The 24,887-nt window shown below is 49.8% G+C and overlaps 1 protein-coding gene across 1 annotated transcript in view; it reads left to right on the top strand.

Moving 5' to 3' along the window:
- Otof (otoferlin) overlaps positions 1-24,887 on the top strand; it is a 95,615-nt gene that overhangs the window by 37,650 nt on the left and 33,078 nt on the right. The window contains exons 4-8 of the mRNA XM_051172105.1: positions 2,660-2,759; positions 4,328-4,509; positions 17,119-17,192; positions 18,854-18,980; positions 19,395-19,449. Of these exons, the coding sequence (XP_051028062.1) occupies positions 2,660-2,759; positions 4,328-4,509; positions 17,119-17,192; positions 18,854-18,980; positions 19,395-19,449 (538 nt within the window). The remainder of the gene's footprint in view (positions 1-2,659; positions 2,760-4,327; positions 4,510-17,118; positions 17,193-18,853; positions 18,981-19,394; positions 19,450-24,887) is intronic.

Here is a 24,887-nt window from a genome sequence, read left to right as displayed (position 1 = left end):
GGATCCTGAGCACGCCAAACTCTCCTCCCAAGCCCCTCCCGAGCCTAGGAACTCAGACAGTAAGGAAAAAGAAATCTAGACGACATCAGAGACTCACTAAAGCAACTGCAGGGGAAATGGCTCCCTCCTGCCCCCTGGGGGTGGTTTGTCACATTGCAGCACCTTTGTAGATGCCGGGCACTTTCTTTGGCTACTCTTGGGCATCTAAGATGGAGAACAAATGTGCCTGAGTTCCAGCGCTCAGCAGTTGCCGGGCAGGGCTTAGTGGAGTGTCAGTCAGCAAAGGCTCAGAGTATGACAGAGATTCTCCACGTGTGCCCCAAGCGGCAGCAACAGCATACCCCGGGTGGTTGAAAGTGCACATGCCCAAGGCCCTCCTACCACCACCTCCAGCCGGAAGGTGCAGCCTGCAGACTCCCCAGATTCCTCTAGGGACCAATCATTTGATATTGAAATTGGGTGTGCATCTTCCCTTAATAAAGATAGAACTGAAACTCCCCCAGCAATAGCTTGGGACGTCCTGGACCCCGGCCCAGCACTCGGGCCCCATGTGCATCTTCACACTGAGGAGAAGCCAAGATAGGACGGGGAGCTTCTCTGGGAAGAATCTAAAAGCCTCAATTAAGATTTAGCACAGTGGACAGTTTGCCCTCAGGGAGGTGGACGACTCAATGAGGCTGTGAGATTGGGAGACAGGCACTTCATTTATAATCATCCTTTATGGCTGCTTCCAACATATGCTCTTGGCACAGTTGAGAAGACTGTGTGTGTGTGGTCATACATAGTCATGTGTATACGTGCACATGTGTATAAAAATGTATATGTGCACATGTGTATAAAAATGTATGTCTCCTTTCTCTTCCTCTGTCCATCTCCTTCTCCCTCCCTCCCTCCTCCCTCCTCCTCCTTCTTCTTCTCTCTCTCTCTTTCTCTCTCTCTCTCTCTCTCTCTCTCTCTCTCTCTCTCTCTCTCTCACTCTCTCTCTCTCTCGCTCTCTCTCTCTCCCTGATTTCTTGAGATAGGCTCTCTCACTAAGCCTGGGGGCTCACTGATTCCACCAGATTGGCCACGACCTCTCTCCACTCTCCCCAGTGCTGGGATTGGAGGCGTAACACTGCTCCTGACTTTTAGGAGGGAAACAGATCCTAGGGATGTAAGCTCAGGTCTCAGGCTTGGGAGACAAACACTTCACTCACTAAGCCCCAGAATTAAAAGAAAATCAGTGATCCCCATCGTAGCCCTTAGTATATTACAAGCAACAAACATGCCTATGGCAGAATTTATCTGATAACTCACCTCACTCATATTTGTCATTAATTAGTTCTGTCCTTGTCCCCTTTCTTGGCCCCACCTCCCTCCTCCCAAGCAGCACATGTGCCCCACAGATTGCTTCCAAGTTCCATATACTCTGTGTGCCCTGAAGCCTCTTTCACTTCTGTAGAAACAGTACACGTGTTTCCCATGGGTCCAGGTGGAAGTACCACATGAGGGCATCTCCCTGAGTACCCTGCTCCCTCCCAGGGCATCAGGCTCCCAGTCTCAGGGTGATGTTGGGATCCAAGTCAGCATTTATCAGGCACCCACTGCGGCTCATTCAAAAGCCCAACAGACCCTGAGGACTCAGGAGACACCAAGTAGAGGCTAGATGTGGCATATACAGGCTGCTCTGTGAAGCACAGCAAGCAATAACGGGGCCATCGGATGGAGTAAATGAGTGTTGGGGACCAGCATGTTGTTGTTCATGAAGTGAGGTTGAAATCACTAGCTTAGCTTGGAAGAAACTAAGACAGAGAAGCTTAGGTGAGCTCCCCGGGCAGATGCCACCCATGAAAGCATCAGAGCTGCATTTCTGATGCTGAAGCTGTGCCCCTAGCTCAATTCTGTGTGCTTGTCCCTGCTGTGCAACTCAAGTAAGGGGGTTCTGTGGTCACGTGAGGTGTGGTGCTGGTGCTGGTAGAGGTCTCTGCCACACTACCCGAGTCAGGAAGTAGAAGGAGGAGTGCTTATATGGCCAGGGGGCTAGGCTGGGCTGTAGCTCAATGGTAGAGCACTTGCCCAGCATGATCCAGGGTTCAGTTTCCAACATACACACACACACACACACACACACACACACACACACACACACACACACACACCACCTCCACCACCTTCATCATCATCACCACCACACCACCATCATTGCTGCTGCCACTGCCTCCACCACCACCACATCCACCACCACCACCACCACCACCTTCAGAAGCTTCAGTGTATCCCCATCACTTCCCACTGTGGCATCTGGCAGCTTCTATACTTCAGGAAAGCTGCAGCCCCAATGCTAAGGTCTCTCTCTCTCTCTCTCTCTCTCTCTCTCTTGCTCTCTCTCTCTCTCTCTCTCTCTCTCTCTGTGTGTGTGTGTGTGTGTGTGTGTGTGTGTGTGTGTGTGTGTGTGTGTGTGACCATCACCTTTCTGCTTCATTGTTCTCCAGGGGAACAGGCTACACATATCCAGCCATCCACACATGTAAGGGGCCAGGTACCCTCACAGCCCATGGGGCCTGGGCTACTATCTCCAGTCCCAGTCTGGGGTGTTCATGATTCCCTCTGTCTCCTGGCCAGCCAGACACTGACATCAGCCTTGCTCTCATTCTGGCAATGTCCCCTCTGCCATTCGCAGACTAATTGGGACCTTCCGCATGGTGCTGCAGAAGGTGGTGGAGGAGAATCGTGTAGAGGTGACCGACACGCTGATTGATGACAACAATGCTATCATCAAGGTAGGTATGCCAGAGAGTCCTAGGACCTCTCCCATCACCCTGTCGCCTGAGAGCCTGCTGCACCTCCCACAGAGGATGGTCTGGAGCAGTGGTTCTCAACCCTCCTAAGGCTGTGTGACCTTTACCACAGATCCTCATGCTGTAGTGCCCCCCCCCAACTATAACATTATTCTTGTGGCTACTTCATAACTTTAATTTTGATATGAATTGTAACTTCATAACAGTGAAATTGTTATGAATTGTAATATAAGTATCTGTGTTTTCTTCTGGTCTTTGGCGACTCCTATGAAAGAGTCATTTGAACCCCAGAGGTACCACACCCCACAAGTTGAGAACCACTTTGTGTAGAGAGTACTCGTGAGTAATGAGGGAGGTCCCAGGGGGACACCAGGGAGGCTCTGCCAGAGCTTTCGGGTATAAAGGCTGATGGTAGAGTCCCTGTAGTATGGCTGGGTCTGTCCCAAGTGGCTCCTCAGCTTCTCCCATGGTGACAATGCTAGGTGAGGGTCCAAGGATGCCATCTCCTCTCCACTGATATGTTTTTCCATTTGGATCCAGCTCAAGAGTGGGTTAGAAGTGTGTCTTACCATCCAATGGTTGAGCTGAGCTTTGCCAGCACTTCCAAGGCAGTAACCTCCATTCTGCAAATATAATGTGGCTCCTCTCTGACCAGTGGTCCAAGAAGGATCTCGTTTTCTGCTCTGTTTGTCCAGTTCTGCTCAAATAGGCATAGGCATGCATGCACTAGCCATATGTGGTCCACCCTTCAATGTGTGTCCCAGCAAAGGAAGATAGGAAAGTCCTTGATGCCCAGTCCCCTCAGCTCTGATATGTCTCCTAATTGCCCTGCAGCTCCTCATAGGCAGCTGGCATGGTGGTAAGGAGCCTGACCCTTGGATATGATTTCATGTTAGACCTACATAACATCTGCAAAGTGAGCAAAAGTATATCGACCTCACACGGTTGTTCTGAGGGGTCAAAGGGCACACAAAGTGTTTAGAATGCTGGGTGATGTATAAAGAAGGGGAAGGGAGGGGAGCAGAGAGGAGAGGAGAGGAGGGAAGGAGAGGGGAGAGGAGAGGAGAGGAGGGAAGGGGGAGGGAAGAGGAGAGGAGAGACGAGAGAAGAGAAGAGAAGAGGAGAGGAGAGGAGAGGAGAGGAGAGGAGAGGAGAGGAGAGGAGCTAATTTTGTCACTTTGCCAGACAGATCCCCTTGCATCTGTACATAGCACAGGTCACAAGGATATGGAGGTGACCCAGTCTTTGGAGATGCCAAATGATTCTATTAATTATGAATACTGAGGACTCAGAGACCTCACAGTCAGGCTTGGGCCTAGAGATCTGGGGCAGCCCCATGACTTTGGATACCTGGGAAGAGGAAAGCGTAGTAGTGCCATGGGTTTCAGTCAACCGGCGGAGACCTCGTCCATCAGTCTTACTCAGCCTTATTTTCTCAGCTGCTAACTGAGGTGGGATGGTCCTCACCTAGTCTTCACAGGGAGTGAGAGCGCCTCTCAGGTGCCACAGGTACCAAGGTGACCAGCTGCTCACCGTCCCTCTCCCTTCAGACCAGCCTAAGCGTGGAGGTCCGGTATCAGGCTGCAGATGGCACAGCGGGCTCCTGGGATGATGGAGACTTCCTGGGAGATGAATCTCTTCAGGAGGAGGAGAAGGACAGCCAGGAGACAGATGGCCTGCTACCTGGCTCCCGACCCAGCACCCGAACATCCGGCGAGAAGAGCTTTCGCAGGTAATAGGCTGGCCCCCTCTGACTGCCCACTAACCCCAGGAGGCCTGGGAAGTTGGTGCCTGGAGCCAGTGCCCTGGAAGGCCCTCCGGGCCTGGCTGGGCTCAGAGTAGGGGGCTGAACAGCTATAGAGATACTTAACAGTTGGGGAGATGTTTACACTATTACTCACCTGGCTCCCAACCCAAGAGCATGAGGGAGGCCCTAGTCAGAATGTGAGGCCAGGCCTGTTCCTGCCCGGAAGGAAGGAAGCAAAGGCCTGAGAGATAAAGTTTTAGCATAAGGGAGAGACTGGAGCTCCCACCCTCATCAGAGAAATAGGAAAAGGAGACAGAGGAGGCCTCTGCTTCTCTTGTCTAAGACCCAACGGTGGCAGCTAGGCCCAAGCAGCCTGACCTCTACCTTGACCCAGTGAAAAGATCCCCCTAAGACAGAGGCCTTTTGTTGCCAGAGCAAGGCTAACAGTCTTGGTCAAGACCTGGCCACCACTCTGCTGTGAAAAATTTGTCCAGGTTCTTCTGTGTCTAAGATTCACATCTCACAAATGTCCTGCCCCCTACAGATGACGGCAGACTTTGAGTTGGCCTCACTCCCCTGTAGTACTTTTTAACCAGAGACAAAACGTAATTTGCACTACTTGAAGCTCAGGGGACAGAACTGAAGCTAGAGAAATGTCCCTAGATCCCTAGGATTCTGAGACCACCATGTAAGATGCTTTATTTAGACCTATGCCTAGAGGTCTGGGGTGCGTTTTGAGAGCAAGAATCCCTTGTGCCGTTGCAAGCTTCTCCCTCCCCTTTCTTCCTAGGTGACGTTTACTCAGCCCCTGTGATGGAAATCACACAGGCTCCCAGTTAATGAACTGGAGTTGCAGTGCTTTTGTCAAACCTTCTCTCATCACTAGCCTGTCTTGCAAATACACATTTAAATAAAAACCCAGGCATATGTGCTTCAGGCCAGCCATATCCCTGCCACACAAATACCAGATCCTTTAGCATAAGCCCAAGCCCGTGTGCCAGCAGGTCACATAACTTCTCTCACCCCTATCTCCTGACCTGCAAAATTGGAGCCATTGCCATACACCTTGTTCCAAGCACCAATCTGTTGTTGACCCAAGAAGATATTATAAGGTTATAAACGAAGAGCCAAATATTGCACATGGAACAGCTCAGGATAACAGGTTCTTCATGCTAGACAGTACTAAACATGAAAAAAAAATAGGTTTAGAAATGGTAAGAGGAAGAGCAGAGACTGAATAGCATGTGAGGGGATCTTAGCAATGGCCCCACCACCTGTCCCTATCTGCCAACACTACTTGAAGAAGAGCTGGGCGGGGCATGTTCTGAGTGAGCTCTGAGAAGCATACCTCCCACTGTAGGGAAATGAATAGTGAGCTGAATCAGGAAAGCTAGCTCCATCTGGTTGACCTCAACTCATCCCTCATCAGCTGGATGACTCTGACATGTCACCAACCCTCTCTAGGTCAATAACAGCAACACATGAGTTTAGAAAGTAGACATGCTGGCTCCCCACCACTCTGGCCTCCAGCAGAGCTCAGGATACTCAGGGACAGCTATGAAAATGGCTTCCCCCATGGCCTGCTCTCAGCAGAGAGGCAGTAGAGAACAGATAGCATGGTGTGGTTCAGATAGAGCAAGATGGAGAGGGTATTTCTCAGACACCCCCCCCCCCAGAGAGTCCTGGTCCAGGAAAGTGGAGCTAAAAGGGCTTCTCAAAGCTTCAATGTATAGCATCCTGGTGTTCTCTCATATCCCCACCTCCATGGACCACGCCCCTTCCTCCCCCCTCAACCCCCCCCACAGTAGGAGGAAGGGTTTCATTTTAGGGACTGGGGATTGGGCAAGAGCCACAGCAGAGCCAGAGCTCCTAGCTTCCAGTGGATGCCACCACTGTGGCTAAAGGAATATATGAGGGCACGCTGCTTCCATTGCTGCTGCCTGGCACTGCCATCACCTTAAAGATGGATGTTACCACCTTCTCCTCTCCTCTGGACATAGTCTTGTAGCCATCAGTATCACTCCCTCTGCTCAGGTGGTGTAATCTCTCCTGGGCCCTGACCCATCACATGCCATGTGAGGTCCTCTGCTTACTTCCCGAGCCTCTGCCTTCATCCAGGGGCCCCCTGTCTCTGCCCACTTTTTACAAAATAACCCCAAGTAGGCAAAATACCACCAAGGAATAGTACAGCAGAGTGGAAAGTGGAGAGCCCAAGTGTCAGCTCTGCTGTTTGGGGACACATCTCTTCGATTATAAGATGGCCTTCACCCACGCCCACAAGAGAATTAGGAAGAAATGAGGTACTTGCTATAGGTGAGTGATAGCCATTGCATGTGGAAGGCGGGCTTTCAGCCAGCACAGTCTCTTCACACTCCATGTTACCTCGACCCTGCCTGTTTCTCCTCTGAGCTCTATCTGACATTCTGGTCCAGGTGTTGTTACCAATCTGACTTTCACCTTGCCTTATGTTATGCTCTCACAATGATGCCCACCAGAAGTTCAGCCCTGGGTAGGAATGGAAATCTCTCTCTCTCTGTCTCTGTCTCTGTCTCTGTCTCTGTCTCTGTCTCTGTCTCTGTCTCTCTCTCTCTGTCTCTCTCTCTCTCTCTCTCTCTCTCTCTCTTACACACACACACACACACACACACACTCACTCACTCACCAATGTCCCTGATGCAAGAAAGGAATGGATTACTAATTTACTAATTTCATGAGCATTTCTACTCTCAGGAACACAGAATCAATATTCCAAACTGTGTCTCAGTCTCAGGACAGAGGGAGATTTTGAAAGCATGCACACACACACACACACACACACACACACACACACACACACACACACACATTCTCTGCATGGTACCAGGGAGTTCCATGCCCCTAGATGTCAGCCTCTGACACCGTCTCTAAGAGTCACATCTTACAAAGGAGCTCCAGCTTTAGTTGGCTAAACAAAGCAGCCTTTCACTTCCCCCAAGATCCTTTGTCCTCTGAGGCTCTTTCCCTTCATCTCATCTTCTCTGCATAGCCTAGCCTCACAGGCTTCCAGAGCCCCACCACCTTCAGCTACCCAGGCCCCTCTGGTGTCCCTGGGGATGCCTAGGTAATTACTATGTCATTCTTTTAGAGGTGGGTTGTGACAGGAGCCAGTCTCCTTTCCTGCCTATGGGTATCCCTCCACCGCAGTGAAAACCCGAAGGCTCTGGGAAGCCCCTTCCTGTGTCTGGAGCAAAGGGCAGCTGGCCACGTGCACATAGCAGTGGCTCCGAGAAAGGGGTGCATGTGTACACTAAGGGCTGTGCATAAGTGCATGGTGGCGCAGTACACACTGCCTCCCTCATCCTTGAGTGCTACTTCCTTGGTTTTCATGTGCCTCAGAGAACTAGGAAACCCTTCCATGTCTGCCTCCCTTCACCAGGATGGGACCCAGTGCTGCAATGACTGCCAAGGGGCCAGGGGAACCAGAGTCACAGCCAGGCTGGGGTTTTGGAGTAAAGTGGTTCTCAGGGTACTCTTCTCCTTCCAGCCACGCTACCTGAAAAGGGGGTCCCCAGCTTTTGAGTAAGCCAAGTGAGGCCTAGTGCTGAGATGTGCCTGGGTCCCTTCTGAGTCCCGACTCTACTGTTCCTCCTCCTGTCTGTGGATGCTTTTTTATCTGGGAGCAATGGGGGTGGATCTTAGGAAGAGGGGTTGTTCAATGAGGCTGAGGAGCAGGACTTACACAACCGCCAGGAAGTACCAAAAGCACCACGTGAGCACCAGGAAGAAATCCAGGCATGTCTGGGGCTTTCCAGGAGGTTCTGTGGTAATGCAGGCAGAAGGTGAGGGCACTGCTTGCCAGTTGAGTGGCAGAGGACAGCCTCAGCCTCCACAACCTTCCATAAGAAGCAGGTGATGACAAAGATGGCCGCTTCATAGGATGACAACTCAACCACAGTGGTGGCTATGGAAGGCCTGAGCCTGGGATTTGCATCTGTCATTTCTAGGAAGTAACTGTGGATGCAGTAAACTCACCATGGCATTCTTCGTAGAAACAGCCCTTTCCCCACCCCATTTCCTCTCTTAGAGAGTATGGTGAAGGCCTTGAGGCCTGGAGTATGGAAGGAGGGGAGAGAAGAGACGTCTCCCTACATCCTGGTAGACATGATACCTCTGAGAGAGAGAGGGGGGGGGGGAAGAGAGAGAGACTCAGTTCCCAGTTATTCTCACTTAGCCAGTTCCACGCATCTGCTGACCCTTGTCAACCTCAGGCCATATGTGTCTCTTTTGTAGTCCATTTCAGGGACTGAAATGCTGTCAAGGATCATGGAAATCTCAAAAAAAAAAAAAAAAAAAAAAAAAGCTGAAGCCAAACCCTTTCCTTAGAACTTGGATTGGCCAGTCAGAAAGACTGGCAAGGCCTCCTAAGGCAAATGTGAGGGTGAAATCCAGAAACCTTGAATGGAGCCTTAGCTCCTGAACAGCTCACAGGAACTTTTGCCTCCTCCCTCCCCACCCACACCCACCCCACCCCCACCCTGTGAGCAAGCCCTGCCCCAGCAGCCCTCTGTGGTTCCTGTCAGTGGCGCTGAGGTCAGCTGAGCTGGGCTGGAGGAGGGTAACTGAGGGAGCCTCCCCTCCATCTCCCTGCTCCCTGCTCAGTGATCCTGGCTGATCTGGGCAGCCAGAAACCTGGCAATTGTGGGTCTTTTTGAACTAACCCACTTGCCTAACAAAGGCTAGCCCACGGAACGTGGACTTGGGCTGTGACTCTGTATGGAGGCTTCCAGGCCTGAGCTATCATGGCCTCACCTGGGCCAGGTCTAAGCCAGGAGAGTGTGTGAGCAGAGGGAAGTAGATCCTAATAGTTTGGCTTTTTAATTTTATTTTATTATTGATTGTCATTGACTCTGTACTAGAGAGGCTTTGAGAGAACATTCCAGTTTCTGGGCACCTCTCTGATGAAAGGTGGGAGTACAGCTCTTCTGTACCTCTGAGCCCTTTAATGGTGGCACACATCCCCCAACTCCCTGTCCTTCTTCTCAGTGGCTGAATGCCCCGTCTGGTAGCACTCCAGTCCTGATCTCTCAAATAGGCTCTGCCCACTGTGTCCCTAGAGGACCCCACAGCATGGGCCCTACACACCGCTTGGAGGGGACCACGGGAGGAAGTGAGGGAGAGAGAACTGTTGGGGACCCTACCCTACAGCAGACCTTCTCCTAGGCTAAGAGGAGACTGGCTTGGTCTGGGGACCATGACACTCTTACACCAGAGACTTAGTCTTGATCAGTAAGGGACCTGTGGGATAGGAAAGCCGCTGGGGGGTGGGGGAGGGGGGAATATGGGGTCACCAGGGCCAGGGGCTAAGGTTGTGAGGATCTCTGGTCCCACTCTCACTCGCATTCCCTTGTCTCCTCATTTCTTCTCCCTACTCAGCAAAGGCAGAGAGAAGACCAAGGGAGGCAGAGATGGCGAGCACAAGTAGGTGTCCCAGGCCAGGGCAAAGCCGGCCATGCTGGCACTCCATCTCGGGCTTCTGATGGGGAGGGAACGGGCTGTCTGAGAGGGCCTAGGAGGGGCTGTCCTGGTGGAGCAACAAGGGACACACAGGGTGAGGGAGGCCTTTCCACCAGACTGTGGGGGGAGGAGGATGGGAGAGGGTGGCGAGAGCCGGGGAAGCGGCCAGCCCTCTTCTTTCCACTCTGAGTTCTTGAGGATGATGTTTCCTCTTTCACTTGTTCTTCCTCTTCATCACTGACCAGATCTCTTATAGGCCAGGGCCTTAAGCTGCCCCACAAGGGAGGATACAGCTGAAGAGTAGAGGGCACAAGAAGCCAGCGGCTACCCTCCAGTGTAGGCAGGACAGACAGCCTTGGAGGTCCAAGGAAGACAGTCTCTGCGTGTGTGGTTGCAAGGTGTAGCCAAAGCACAAGGTACAAAGAGCTGAGTAGAGACTGGCACTCCCTGTGACCCTAGTGATCCCCAAAGGGCATGCTAGGGCAGGGAGGCATAGGGCTGTCCGATGGGCTGGTCACAAGGGTCTAGCAACACTGGCCTGAGCTGATGTGCTTGTAGGCTCCCCAAAGCCACACTGTCATCTGGAGACTCAAGTGTCATGGGAATTACAGTAGTTTAGGTCTCCCAGGGCTGATCACAGTACGAGGGGACTCTGGCCTTTGTGTATAGTGACAAGTGTCAGTTCCAGAGAACAAGGAAGAGCTAATAAAATAACAAAATAAATAAATAAATAAATAAAACCAAAACCAAAACCACAAGGAATCTAACTCCCTACCCTGAGTTCACAATGGACCCAGGAAGTTAAAGTACCTAACTGTGTTCAAAGCCAATTAATTCTTCAAATGCTGAAAACCCAGGGATGTAGTCTTTTTTTCCATTTATAGAAACTGAACTCTAGAGATATCAAGAGATTTGCTCAAAAGTATGGTCCCAATGCTTTAAAAAATGTTTTACAGTTATGGCGATAACACTCTGAGCTGATCCTGATAGGCATGTCTGCATATGTTAAGATCCCGGGGGACTTGGAGCCTTATCCACTGAGTTGCTCAAGTCATACTGAGTTCTAGTCATACTTGTAATAACTGCACAAGTAATAACCCTGACCACAGGGCAACAGAAGCAACACACTGTGTATGGAGAGTGCCACACAGAGAGATGGAGCAGGGTAGAGTGTGTGGCAGGCTGAGAGAGAGAGAGAGGAAGAGAGAGAGGAGAGAGAGAGAGAGAGAGAGAGAGAGAGAGAGAAGAAGAGAGAGAGAGAGGAAGAGGAGAAGAGAGAGAGAGAGAGAGAGAGAGGGAGAGAGAGAGAGAGAGAGAGAGAGAGAGAGAGAGAGAGAGAGAGAGAGAGAAAGGAAGAGAGAGAGGGAGAGAGAGAGAGGGAGAGAGAGAGAGGAAGAGAGAGAGAGAAAGAGAGGGGGGGAGAGAGAGAGGAAGAGAGAGAGGGAGGGAGAGAGAGAGAGAGAGGAAGAGAGAGAGGGAGGGAGAGAGAGGGGGAGAGAGAGAGAGGGAGAGAGAGAGAGAGAGAGAGAGAGAGAGAGAGAGAGAGAGAGAGGACTCTGAGTCTCAGCATGGATAAGAGGTCATGGGGACGTTGAGCTGGGGACCTTTCTTGGTGAGAAGGCTCATGGCTCTAGGTTTCTCTGTGGCCACTCAGATGTCAAAGGCTTACCTAGGAGGCACAAGCTGCGTATCTCTTCTCCCCTCCCAGGCTCTCTCTGATATCACAAGGCTTCCAGACCCCTCCATCTCCCGAGTCTGTCGGACTGGCTTGATCCCTGTGGCTGTAGCTGGGGTAGACTGGCCTCACAATGTCATGAGGACACGCTGTCTCCCTTATCCTACCCCCACCTTGTTTCTTGCTGTCCTACCACCAGAGGAAATTAAGCCAACTAGGATGTAATATTATTTTAATGTGTGCGGGAATGGGGAATGGAATCTCTAAGATGCGATTAAGCAAATTGAAACTCTTTAGCCTGAGAAAAGAATAATGTGAGAAGAGCCTGCAGATCACGACAATTGTGCTGCCAAAACGGTTGCTTTCCACTTGTGCTGCAGGGTGATCAGAGGAAGTGGATGTAAGATGTAGCAGAGAAAATGTAAGATTTGACCCAGGAAAGAACAAGTGCTCCCCATGAGTATGAGGGACTGTGGCTAGCTGCCATGGGGAGATGGGAAAATCTATCCTCATGATACTGTTTGCTGGAGCTTTGCAAACGAATTGGCAACCAGAAAGAAAAGACGATCCAGACCCCCAGGTACTCCTAGGTTGGGAGGAGCACTCGATGGTCTCACAGACTCTCTGGTACAAGAGTGGTACATGTACAAACTGGCCAAATGGAGATGGGGTGGTCCCCGTATAAGGGTCCGTCTGTGCCAGAGATGTAACAGTAGTAGAGCCCTTGCCTAGCATGTGTGAGGCCCTGGGATTAATTTTCCAGCTCTAAAAAATATAAATTAGGGGCTGGAGAGATGGCTCCAGAGCAGTGGTTGCTCTTCCAGAGGCCCAGGTTCAAGTCTTAACACCCACATGCAGCTCACACTGGTGCAGCTCCAATTCCAGGGGACCCAACACCCTCACACAGACATACACACAAGCAAAACACCAATGCATATAAAATAAAAATAAATACTTGTAAAAATAATAAAGAATAAATCAATAATGCATACATACATACATAAACACATGCATACACACAAAAATTTTTAAGTCAGTTTATCCTTCACTCATGCAGGAAGCTATTCAAAACAAACTGAAATTCAACACAGTTTCAAATACATTTACGATTATACAACTACCTGTGACTTCGGGGACAGGTAGCACCTGTCAGGAGAAGGAAGCAGGAAAATAAGAAGCTCAAGGCCATTCTCAACTTCCTATTGAATTAGAGGCCAACCTGGTTGAATGGAGAACCTGTTTTTAAAATGCAATTAAAAGGCCCGTGAGACAGCTCAGCAAGTAAGGGTTCTTAGAGTGAAGTGTATGGACCTGCATTGGATCCCCAGAATCCACATAGTAGGAAGAAAGCGCCAACTTCTGAATGTTGTCCTGACTTCCACAAGTGCACCATGGTAGAGCAAGGGAGGAAAAGGAAATTATGCACCCAGGGTATGAAAAATAAAAGAGATGAGCCCATTTGGAGGCAGTCGGGAAATATGCGCCAGATTAGAAAATCTGCATATGTAAACAATGCCGAGAAGCACTGTAGACCCCCTGGCTCTCGTGGACAGGTCATGTATCCTGACCACCCACAGCATGAGCTTTGACATTTCCAGTTGAAGGTACCTGGGGAGTAGAAACCCCAGCTGGACGGCGAGTAGTTCAGTCTGTAGGTCATTTACAAGCACGCCTTCTAAGTCACAGCGCCCAGAATAATTCGTAGAGTAAATCAATGAAGCACTCGGGCCGCTGGATTGCCCTTGGTGAATGCCACCCCCAGGCCATAATGAAAAGGCAGCTTCCACCTCTTAGCCTTGTGAGCCTTGTGAGCGTTGACAGCTATAGTGACAGACTTCTAAACTGAGCTGTGGAACAAGGTGAGGGAATTGCTGGGCACATAAAGAAAGACGTTACAGTGAACACACTGACTTTAAAACCTTCACTCTAGAGAACTGTCAGTCTAGACACATCATTCTGACTCTGACGGCCACTGGAAGTAAGTGTGAGCCTCTACTTCCCCTACACTCCTAATTGTCAAGATTGGTTTGTTTGTTTGTTTGTATTTTTATGGGTGCGTGGTTTCTTGTCGTCGATGTTTTGGTTTTGATTCATCACGTTTGTTTATTTGTTTGTTTTGTGTGTGTGTGTGTGTGTGTGTGTGTGTGTGTGTGTGTGCACATACCATGGCATTCATATGAACTCAGAGGACAATGTGTGGTCCTCCGGTCTCTCCTTCCACCATGTGAGTCCCAGGGATTGAACTGGAATTTTCAGGCTTGGCAGCAAGCACTTTGACCCACTGTGCCATCTTGCCAGCTCTCTGTTGTCATCGTTTATCCGTTTTATAAGATAGGTCTCAGGCAACCCCAGCAATTGCAGGTGTGGTTATGGCCCAAGGGCCAGAGTCATTTATAGAATGGAGTGTCACTTAGAAAAGAGTCCCCTGGTGAAAGTGTCCATGCAGAAGGTACCACAGGCATAGAGCCTGGACAGAGGAGATGGCTTCCCTTGCTGTTCATCCGCACTTCTCATCAATAAGCAAGCACCATTTTGAGACATCCCCAGGCACATGGTGCTGTTAACAAGCCTGCTTGCTTCAGTGGTCACATGATGCAGCCTTAGGAGGAGGGTTTTCTTCTTTGAATTGTTTCAGGGTACAGTAGAGGTGATTGGTTTTAAGTATGGCCATTAAAAACTCAATTTGTACTCCCCCAAATGTTCATTCCAAAAACTAAAGTGGCGTTTTAATTAAAGGACCATAACTGTCCAAGGTCTTGAACTTACATAGTTATATGGGACCAGCTTTAGAAAGCCATGCGATCCTTCTGGGCTTCTGGCAGCAGCCCAGATTCCAGACGCAGATGCACAGCAGCTGGCTTCTCTAGTCAAGGCCTCCTCTGACCCTCTGATACTCAGAAAACAGCCATCTCTGAACCCTTCCCCACCAGGGGTGGGGAGACTGTGGCTAGAGCCGGCAGCCATGGCAATGGCACTATGCGGCTCACACGCGCACAGGACTAAGGCTCTAGGAAAAGCCAAGCACAGCTTGTACAAAAACAAACACTGGGTGTCTTGGGTCATCCAGAAGAGAAGCCATAGGACAGTGAGACTGGGTAGAAAGGAAGCCCAAGGCTGTGACAGGGTGGCACAACTGTGGAGACAGAGCGGACACCCAGGTGAGCCATACTTCCTGAAGCCAGGACTGTTGTGGGAATGCAGCTGGCACCCTACCCTTTAAGCCACTTGTTGAGAAAGGCCCCCCCCAGGATGCTCCAGGCTAAGCCAGGCAGGATGGCCCCTCTCTCACCTGCAGACAGCCCATTCTAATAACCACACTGATCTGCTTGATGGCGTGTCACCGGCAATTTAACGTTCATCACAGTCTCTTCCAAAATACGCTGAGGCTCAGGTCACTTTTGAACGAGGGACTCTTTCTAAATGACACCCCTTCCTGCAGTGGGAGCTGGTACCTCAGCCAAAGCCACAGCTGGAACTGGCTCCTTTTGGTCACATGCTCACAGAGGTCCTGACCATGGAGGCAGTGAGGCCAGGACAGCGGAGTCCCTGCAGACCTAAGGGGACACAAGCATCAGGCCTCAGCCTCAATTGCTCCACTTCCGGTGGGACTCTGGGATGGTTTTTCTCCTCTCGGAGTTTCCAGTCTTCACTGGTTGAACGAAGAGATGGATATTCATGTCCTTCACACGGGCTGGCAGGGTACAACAAGCAAACATGAGGAAAGCCATTAGCCCACAATTGCCGTCCAAAAGTTGTCATCTCTTGTTGGCCATTCCATATAGTGCATGTGTGTGTGTGTGAGTGTGTGTGTGTGTAATTTGCCTCAGTAAACAGAGTAAACAGCAATTGAGAAAGGCATCTGTTGCCAACCTCTGACCTCCACATGTACATGCACACCTGCGTACCCACATGAATGTGGATGTGCATACACACATACACACCACACGCTACAAAAAAAAAAAAAAAAAGACATTGAGAGACTAGATAACAACAAAGAGACTTGAACCAAATAATAATAATAACTCCAAAGACAGCAGCTTCTTTTAGAGAGTCCCTTTCTACATTTTAAACCCATAATCAGGGACATCAGACAAAGCAGGGTCAATGACCTCTTTCACCTGTTACCAGGTTATCAATGAGCATAGCTGTGAGTTGCCACCACATGAAAGGAGTGGTCCTTGTCCACCCATCCATCACAGGATACAGACATGGCTCACTCTGTATCTGGGTTTAAGATGGGGCCAGCTTTGGACCATGAGACTGACACCCCGCCCCATCCCAGGTAGAGGGGCTTGAGGTTTCCAGGCCATTACAAGGATGGGTTTTCTCCAACCTCAGGCTGTACAGCTTGCAGAGCAAGGATCTGGGGCATCCCGGATCCCACCTCCAAGCTTCTGCAAGCAGAGGCTGGTCCAAAGTCCGTGGGCTTTTCTAGAAGCAGGTTAGGAGTGGGCCTGTACCTACCCCCACAGGAGCCTGCAGCATGGCAGCCACACCCAGGAGGAGGAGAATGGGAAACACAGGGAATCAGGTGTCCCTCTTAATGCAATATGCATGGGGTAATGGAATACCGCACTTACCCCCCACGGAGCCTACTCCTGGTCTCTCCTGGCTCTGGGGGACCTCGGGCTCTGCGGCAGGGCCATCACTGAAGGGCTGCGGGGACCCTTGCCCCCTTCCCTCAGCCCCACTGACTGCAAGACCTTTTGCCTCAGCTCGCGGCCACACCACACCAGAAGAAGAGGTAGGAACCGCAGGGCCTGCTATGAGTTCTAAGGCCTAACTAAGAGATGGTGGTCTGTGACAGGAAGGCACAGGCAGAAAGCCAACCAGGATAAAAGACGGGCCCTTTTCACTGGGCACTGAAGAGACTCTGCTGGCACAGAGACTAGAATAAGACAGAGCAGGCTCTGTGTTCCAAAGCCACCCGAGACCCGAATAGGTGGCATCCATGGCTCCCACCTCAGCCTCAGCCTTGGGTCTTTTCCTCCCAGTCCCCCCAGATCTGTTCTGATGCTGTCTCTGGGGACCTGGCCTCTTTTCCTGTTAGCTCTAGTGGGGGGTGCGTGAACAGGAAGACAGCCGAGGGACCTTGCGTATCTCAGAGCTCTGAGAAGACAGGGCAGAGGTCAGGCTGGAAAGCTCAAGATCCAGCCCCACTCCGTGGCCACTTTCCCGGTCAGCGGGGACTCCCAGCTGCTCTTCATCAACCTGAAGACAGTGCGGGGAGGAAGTGTCCTATGTCCTTGGGGGCTCACGGGCCCCTAATTTGGAAGCTATCTTGAGGAAAGTGGATGAGGGCCGCCCGGGACTCCACCTCCTTTCTCTCTGAGTTCCCCCAGGGACTGCCTTTTGTGGTTGTGCTTTTCCTGCGTCCATTTATATTCCCCCCCGCCCCCTCATTCTGGGGGATCCCCCTTTTACAGAGCTGGAAGGAGTGTTTTCTCGGCCATGAAACTCGGCAAGACTCGGTCCCACAAAGAGGAGCCCCAAAGACAAGGTAGGCGACGTGGTCCTGCCCCCCCCCCCCCCCCCATTCACACAACTGCAGCAGCCGCTTCTTTGAACTGTAACCATCATTTAAGCCCGCCCTAGACTGGATCTCAAGCCGCCCTCTCTCCCCATTGGACACTCCCACAGCCTCTTGGGCAGGGCTTGGACTCCCATTGGCTGGTCTGGAGGTTAGGAGAGGGATGCATAGGACACTGAGCCTCTGCGGGAGTGTAGGAGCTCCTTGCCCCTTCCTTGACTATTTAAATTCACGTGACCCAGAGAACTGGTTAATTAAAAGAGAGTTACAAGAAAGCATGATGTGCCGCTCCTGACAGCCGCAGACCCACCTCACAGAGAGGCCACAGGGCCTGAGGGGCGAACCTGGCCTTTGGTGCTTTGCCTCTCTAAGGAGACTGGAAGGGCTGTTTAAAAGGTAGCAAGAAGGCTGGGCGTGGTGGGTGACGCATGCCTTTAATCCCAGCACCTGGGAGGCAGAGGCAGATACCTTGGTGTGAGTTCGAGGCCAGCCTGGTCTACAAAGAGAGTTCCAGGACAGCCAGGGCTCTTACACAGAGAAACCCTGTCTCGAAACACGCCCCCCCCCAAATGAAAACAAATAAACAACAAGGCAGGAAGAACAGGTGAAAGCTAAGGGGTACACGAAGCAGGGAGCTACATGCAGCCAACATCAGGGTTCTCCTATGTGCCTGATTGGCCCTAGAACTCTCTCTTCCCAAGTCAGTTTTGGCTGCACTCTTCTGGAGGGTACAGGTTCCTGCTAAAACCTAAGCCCCCACCCCTGGACGGCTTTTGCAAATCATGACTTCATCCCACTGGACAATTCATACACAGGAAGGAATGTCTGAGCTCTGCATTCTATCTGTGGCTGTCACGGATAGCTTCGGCTTCCTTTCCGTAGAACAATAATGCCCACATTGACAGGTCTTAGCTATAAGGGGGGAGGAGTGTTTGTGTGTGTGTCTCTGTGTGTGTGTCTGTGTGTGTGTGTCTCTGTGTGTGTGTGTCTTTGTGTGTCTATGTGTGTGTATGTGTGTGTGACTATGTGTATGGGTCTCGATATGTGTCTGTGTGTGTCTATGTGTGTGTCTGTGTGTGTCTCTCTGGGTGTCTGTGTATGTCTGTGTGCAAAGTGTGTGTTGTGACATGAATCCAGTAGCCACTCTCTTTAAAAGTAGCCATTGTGATGAAATGTATGTAATAAGCTCAGGATTTTTTTAAAACTTTTTTTCACAAATAATATTCAGAGCTTTAGAAAATAGAGTCAAATAAAAGAATTACACTCAGTTAAGATTACCAAAAAAAAAAAAAAAAAAAAAAAATTAGACTAAATGTAATGGCCATTAAAGCATTTTAAGAACTAACCTTAGAGCTTGGCATGACCATGCATACCTTTAATCCCAAGCCTCAAGAGGCAGAGGCAGCTGGGTCTCCATGAGTTTGAAGCTAACCTAGTCTACATAGAGAGGCTCAAGCTAGCCTGGGCTACATAGCGAGACCCTGTCTAAAGAAATAAATAAGACAGCAAGAGGTGTATGGACGGCAGCACTCTAAGAAAATGTCATCAAATCAACCTGGAGTTTGACCCTCCTTCCTCGAAGACAATCTCTAGCCCTGCACCCACCCACCTGCCCTTTCCTTCTTCGCCAGATGAGCCAGCAGTGCTGGAGATGGAGGATCTGGACCACCTAGCCATTCGGCTGGGGGATGGGCTAGATCCTGACTCAGTGTCTCTAGCCTCAGTCACTGCTCTCACCAGCAACGTCTCCAACAAACGGTGAGTGCACCAGAGACCTGTGTCCCACCCGCCACCGCCACGCAGGCCAGGACCAACTGGCCAGGCTTGAGCAGCTTCTCCCCAGTGTCGCCCTTTCTTACTGTCCTTGCATGTCCCCTCCGCTGTCTCTCTGCAGAGGCAAGAGTGCAACAGGTCCTTGAGCCCCTGCAGGTGGAGGGACAGCACAGAGCTGGCCAGTCCACTGGTGACTCTGTTCACCCTGTGGCCGATTCCCTATTACTTCCACCTCTGCTTAGTCCTCTTGGTTGGTGCCAGTGAGGACATCTACCCCACCTACCCGCGCCCCCCCCCCTAATTTTGTTGGCAGAATTGAGTGTTTGGAGACCACAATTTTGTCCCTCTGCCCTTTCCATTCCCTCACACCAACCTGACAGTACATTCTTTCCTCCTCAGGTCTAAGCCAGACATTAAGATGGAGCCAAGTGCTGGGAGGCCCATGGATTACCAGGTAGGTGGACACCTAGATGTCTGGACCTTACAGAGTCTGCTGGTGTGGGGTGCTCCAGCCAGGTATGTGTGAGAGACTCAGAGATCCTAGAGAATCACAGCTGACCATAAAGGCACGGAAGTAGGCTTCCGTCTGGGAGGCATTCCTAAAGCATCAAGGCAGATACAAACCCAAAGAAGAGTTTGAGAGCTCTGTTTTCACTGCTCAAAGATCCTTGAAGATTCTGTGTACATTGTTGAAAATCCTAAGGAAAAAGAGGCCAGGAAAAACAAAAAGAAACACACACACACACACACACACACACACACACACACACACACACACAAGATGAGTTTTGAAGGATGTTGGATGTACTCTTGAGTTGTTCCATCTTATTTTATTTTATTTATTTGTTTTTGTTTTTCCAAGGCAGGGTTTCTCTGTGTAGCCTTGTCTGTCCTGGACTCACTTTGTAGACCAGGCTGGCTTTGAACTCACAGAGATCCACCTGCCTCTGCCTCCCCAAGTGCTGAGGTTAAAGGCGTGCGCCACCACGCCCAGCTTCCACCTTATTTTTAGAGCTGGAAGTAACATCCATCTAGTTTTTCTTCTTTTTGTGTCTCTATATTTTCTTAGACTAGTAGTTCTCTCTTTCTAAAACTAAATTTAAAGGGCTCTGACCAGGAGGAGGGTTGTGTATGTAGCCACAGTCCAGGCAGAGTGGGAACTGAGCGTTACTGGTAGCTGTCATCACAGGCCACGGTGGCTTCCACTTTGCCCTCCCAGACCCTCAGTCTTGGCTTTCCTCCCAGCCTGAAATCACAGCTGTATAGAGGGGCTCACAATAAACAGGTTTACAAGCCGGAATTGCCCAACCCTTATGTATAAAGCAAGAGGGAAGACAAGAGAAGTTGTCTCTCAAGACAGGCCCAGGGGCTCACCATGGCTGCAGAGTCTCCCCCTGCAAGTTAACAGAGCCCAGCTATAGGTCAGAAACTGTTGTGAGTTCAGCTTTCTTTCCAGTGCTCATTTCCAAAGCCCCACGCACACCACCCTTACGCACAGACAACCACACCTCACCGCCCTTTGGTCATGCTGGAAAGCGCTAGATGGCACCCACTGAAAACCATGCCTGGTCATATTACCCAAGGATTCACTTTGACTCCCTTAATACTTGCTTTGGTTTATTTCCATCCAGTAACCATTTTCTCTGGTATTAAAAACAACAACAACAACATAGCCTCAAGTAGTGTCACATGGTGCAAAACCTTAGACAACCTTAAGTCCTTGAGTCCGGTGGAGGTTTGCTAATGCTGCCCACCCCCTGACCTATCAAAACCCACACACAATGTCCTGAGGCATTAGGGGATTTCTCCCAGAGACTGAAACCCCAGGGAGTATTGCTTCTGTGTGCTGAGACCGGGGAGATCCCAGACAGCCTACTCATACACCATGCCACTGGCCTGTTGCGCAAAAGCGCGCGAAATTGTTCTTAATGCAATTTGTTTTTAAAAGGCTTGTTAGAAACCAGGTGCTGTGCTAGGAGTCGAGTGTGTGTTTCCATTGAGGCTGTGTCATTCCTGCAAGCATCCACATGTAACGGTTACTGTGCTTTTACAGTAGGAACTGACCCAAGAGTTGCGGGGCCACGGGTCTCGGGTAAATCAAGGCTGGAGGCGGCATTGAGAGCCACTTCTTCAGTTGTTCCCTTCTGGTCCCTTGGTTACTTAGCTCAACACTTCTTCCTCCCAAACTGCTTCCTGCCAGGGACTTTTATGTCCCAGGTCAGATATTTCTCCCTCCGACGTCTTTTAAACCTTCTGTATGGAACCAGTCGCCCCGCCCCGTTTCACCCGGCAGCACTGTGCCGACGAGGCCCATTCACACAGCTCACCTGCATGTGTTTATCCACTGTGCAAGAGGGAGCAAGGAGGATTCAAATGCAAAATATTTTCTCTTCCAATAAATAAGAGGCACAAACCAACAAAACCAACAGTGACTTCTATCCTTTGGGGCATTTGACTTTAAATAGTCAGAAAGACCTCAAAGAGCACATGGCACTGAGAGATGAGAGGAGAGCCTAACAGAACTCAGGTCCTGGTGCGGTCCTGAGAGCCAGACGGATTGTGAAGGTTGGAGACCAAGGGAAGGCAGCCGGTGGGAGGAGACTCCGGTGTGCCGGATACTGTGAACAGGTGGAACATTAAATTCTCTCTTGGTTGTTGGTGCTTTAAAGGGGACAAGCCACTGTCGCCCCCCTGGGAACGTGCGCTTTACCCCGCAGAGCAGGCAGCTCTCCTGGGAGCATACTCATGAGCCTAGAATCTGTCCCCTGGTCTCTCTTCCTGACGCTAAGTCTTAACGTGTCACAAACAGATGTCCAGGTCTGACCCAGGCCCCCAGCCTCTGCAGTGTTTCTGCATACCTTCTCCTTGGCCTCTGTGCCTTCATATTGCCGTCCACCCTACCCTCCATATCACCTCCTGAGTGATCTGCCTATCATACCTCTGGCCCTGGGGACAAGGGGAGATGAAGAGTGCTCTAGAACAGCAGTTCAAGGGGGGTGGGGTGGCATCCCTGTCACCTCTTCTCTCTATCTTCCCCTGACATTCTTTTTGTTTTGTTTTCTTTTGTTTTGTTTTGTTTGAGGCAGGGTTTCTCTGTGTAGCCTTCCCTGTCCTAGACTCACTTTGTAGATCAGGCTGGCCCTGAGCTCTGCCTGTCTCTGCCTCCCTGAGTGCTAGGCTTACAAGTGTGTGCCACTGCGCCCAGCTCCCCTGACATTTTTGATGCATGCATGAACAGAAGTCCCCCAAAGCAGGTCACAAGGCACCATGATTCTTGGGGTCCTTCAAGACATTTGAGTAGATTTTTTTTCCACCCAGCGTTCTTCCTCGTGATAGCTTTGAAGAGGGCTCTTGGGAATCCTAGCCCTCACCTCAACAGGAGACGGTGGAACAGCTGAAGGTGTCAGCTGGTCACATGGTCCTACTTGTGGTTGCCTCTGCTCTCTGGTTTTTCCTTCTGAAAAACCCGTGTGTGAGATGAAAGTTTCTTTGCTTTCCTGCAAATTTTCATTGGCACTGTGGTTTCTGTTTTCTCAACATTCGGATAACTGGATGGTCCATCCCCTTCTGCCAAATACAGAAAACAACCAAATTCTTACTTTTAATGTCAAGTGTCACATGCACACACACGCGTGCGTGCACGCAGAAAAAGGTTTATAAGTTAAGGAGATGTCTCAGTTATTAAGAGCACTGGCCACTCTTCTTCCAGAGGACCTGGGTTCAATTCCCAGCACCCACATGGCAGCTCACAGCTGCTTGTAACTCCAGCTCTGAGTGATCAGACACCCTCCCACAGAGGTACATGCAGGCAAAACAGCAGTGCACATCAAGTAAAATAAATAAACGTTTAAAAATGGTTTCTGAAAGCTAAAACTCTAAGCACTACTGTGCAAAGAATATTTTAGAAGGGCTCGTGGTGTCTTTTCACAGTAAACTTCTTGGTTAAGTTAACTAGCCCTGTTTCCTTCTCGGTTCCCTGAAGAAATGGTGACTGTGGAGACTTGTTGTTGTTGTTGTTGTTACTGTTATTGTTGTTGTTCTCTTTTCATGTGTATCTTTTTCCCTTTTTTCTGGTTTTCTTTTTTTTTTCTTAAATATTTTTACATATACATTTACATTATTACACATATATACAATAAACTACGTACAGCAAGAACCACGAAACAATCCGGAGTTATATAAATGTTATATTAATAGTGTCTTGGCTCTCTGTATTTGGCAGCCTTGAAGAAGACATCTTTCCTATCTTGGTGAGTCTAACATTCTGAATGTAAATCAGCATCTATCATATCTTGTCATTATCAGCTTAAAACATCTATCTAGACCTAAAAACATCTTAAGCCCTAAACAACTAAGCTTCATTGTAAAACTAAACTATCTGGTCTTCAACCCCATCAGAGACATGAGAAGGAATAAAACTGACTATCTGAGCATACAAGGAGTACAGGTTAGCAGCTTCCCAAGTGAGAAGATGACAGAGACAGTTTACTGCCTGTCACCCAACACTCTCTGTACCGTTAGAGCACCCTCTTGAGCCTTCTGGCCCAGTGTATCCAGCAGACATATTTAAAAAATATTGAGACTCTTTCAAACGTGTATTCTGAGCGTTCAGACCTCAGCCCTTTGGCCTCCCATGTCCCAGAATAGAAGCGGCTGTTCACATGGTTCCAGTACTCCTTCAGTGCGTACTCGCTTTCTGCATTTCTGTGCTTTCTTGGCAGTGGTCTTCCTGCTGTCAGGACTTCTATTTCCTAGCATCATTTCTGATGTGTGGATTTTTCTTGGTCTTCAAGCTATTTATAAGACCTTGAGGAACACAGTGGATGGTAATTTTAGTAAGGATTCTTTTTATCTAAAAGGGGAAAATAATTCTCCTGAGTAAAATCATATTTAGAAGGCACATCAAAGCGTAACAACTGAAGTGCCAGAGAACCAGATGAGCGACACGAACAGCTGCTCTTACAGTCAAATTAGCTAGTGGAAAGTGCTGACAGCAAACAGGAGGCCTTGGGTTAAAATGCCAGTTCCAGCATCCCGTGGGGAAACCTGAAGCATCCCACCGACCCCGCCTCTTTGAGAGATGACCCCTTACGAGAGAAGTAGCTTCTGTCTGAGAGGCCGCTTGTGCTGCTGGCTCTCGGCTAGTGGAGTTTTCACTGGTGTGATGGTCCCAGGTGTACGTCGTCTCATCTAACCCTCACTAGCTAGGTTCTCGGCTTGGAGCCGAGAATAGGCAGCTTGGCGAGCCCACAGGATCCCCCACAGCCATGTGGTCATGTTGAGGCACAGTTCCAAGACCAGCAAGCCAAAATCTGTACCTGTTTGTATTTTGCCATGGCCACCTAATGGGGGCTGACCCCACCAAATCCAAGGCAGGAGCTAATGGCTTGACACGAAGACTCAGGAAAAATGACAGTTGCATCAAAAATCACACTTCCTTCTTCCCCATTCCCCCTCTTCCCTTCCTTTCCCCCCATTTCCCCTCCCTTTCCCGCCCTTCGCCCCTCTCATTATATATATATATATATATATTTATAGTTTTCAGTTTTATATATGTACATGTAAATACATCTTTCCACATATGTGTATCTTTATATACATCCTTTAGCTATGCATATCTTTATATGTATGTGCATATAAAGATATAATGTGTCTTTTATGTATATTCTAAGCTAAAATACATATGCACTAGTTTAAAATCTATAAGCCAGTACTCATTTATAGTAAGATCCCTGAAGAGTAGGAGTTTATCCCAAACTCATCTGTGCCTGACCCCCGCAGGTGTCCCTATATATTTATTGACAGAATAGACAGCTGGAACAGGGTTTCCCAAGGCAGAAGATCCCAGGGAGCCAGAGGCCACAGTGGAATGAACACAACGTACCGTAAGCA

The sequence above is a fragment of the Acomys russatus genome, chromosome 1 (assembly GCF_903995435.1).
Source record: "Acomys russatus chromosome 1, mAcoRus1.1, whole genome shotgun sequence".
Taxonomy (NCBI): Eukaryota; Metazoa; Chordata; class Mammalia; order Rodentia; family Muridae; genus Acomys; species Acomys russatus.
The sequence above is the reverse complement of the archived record's forward strand: the minus strand, read 5'-3'. Positions and strand labels throughout refer to the sequence as shown.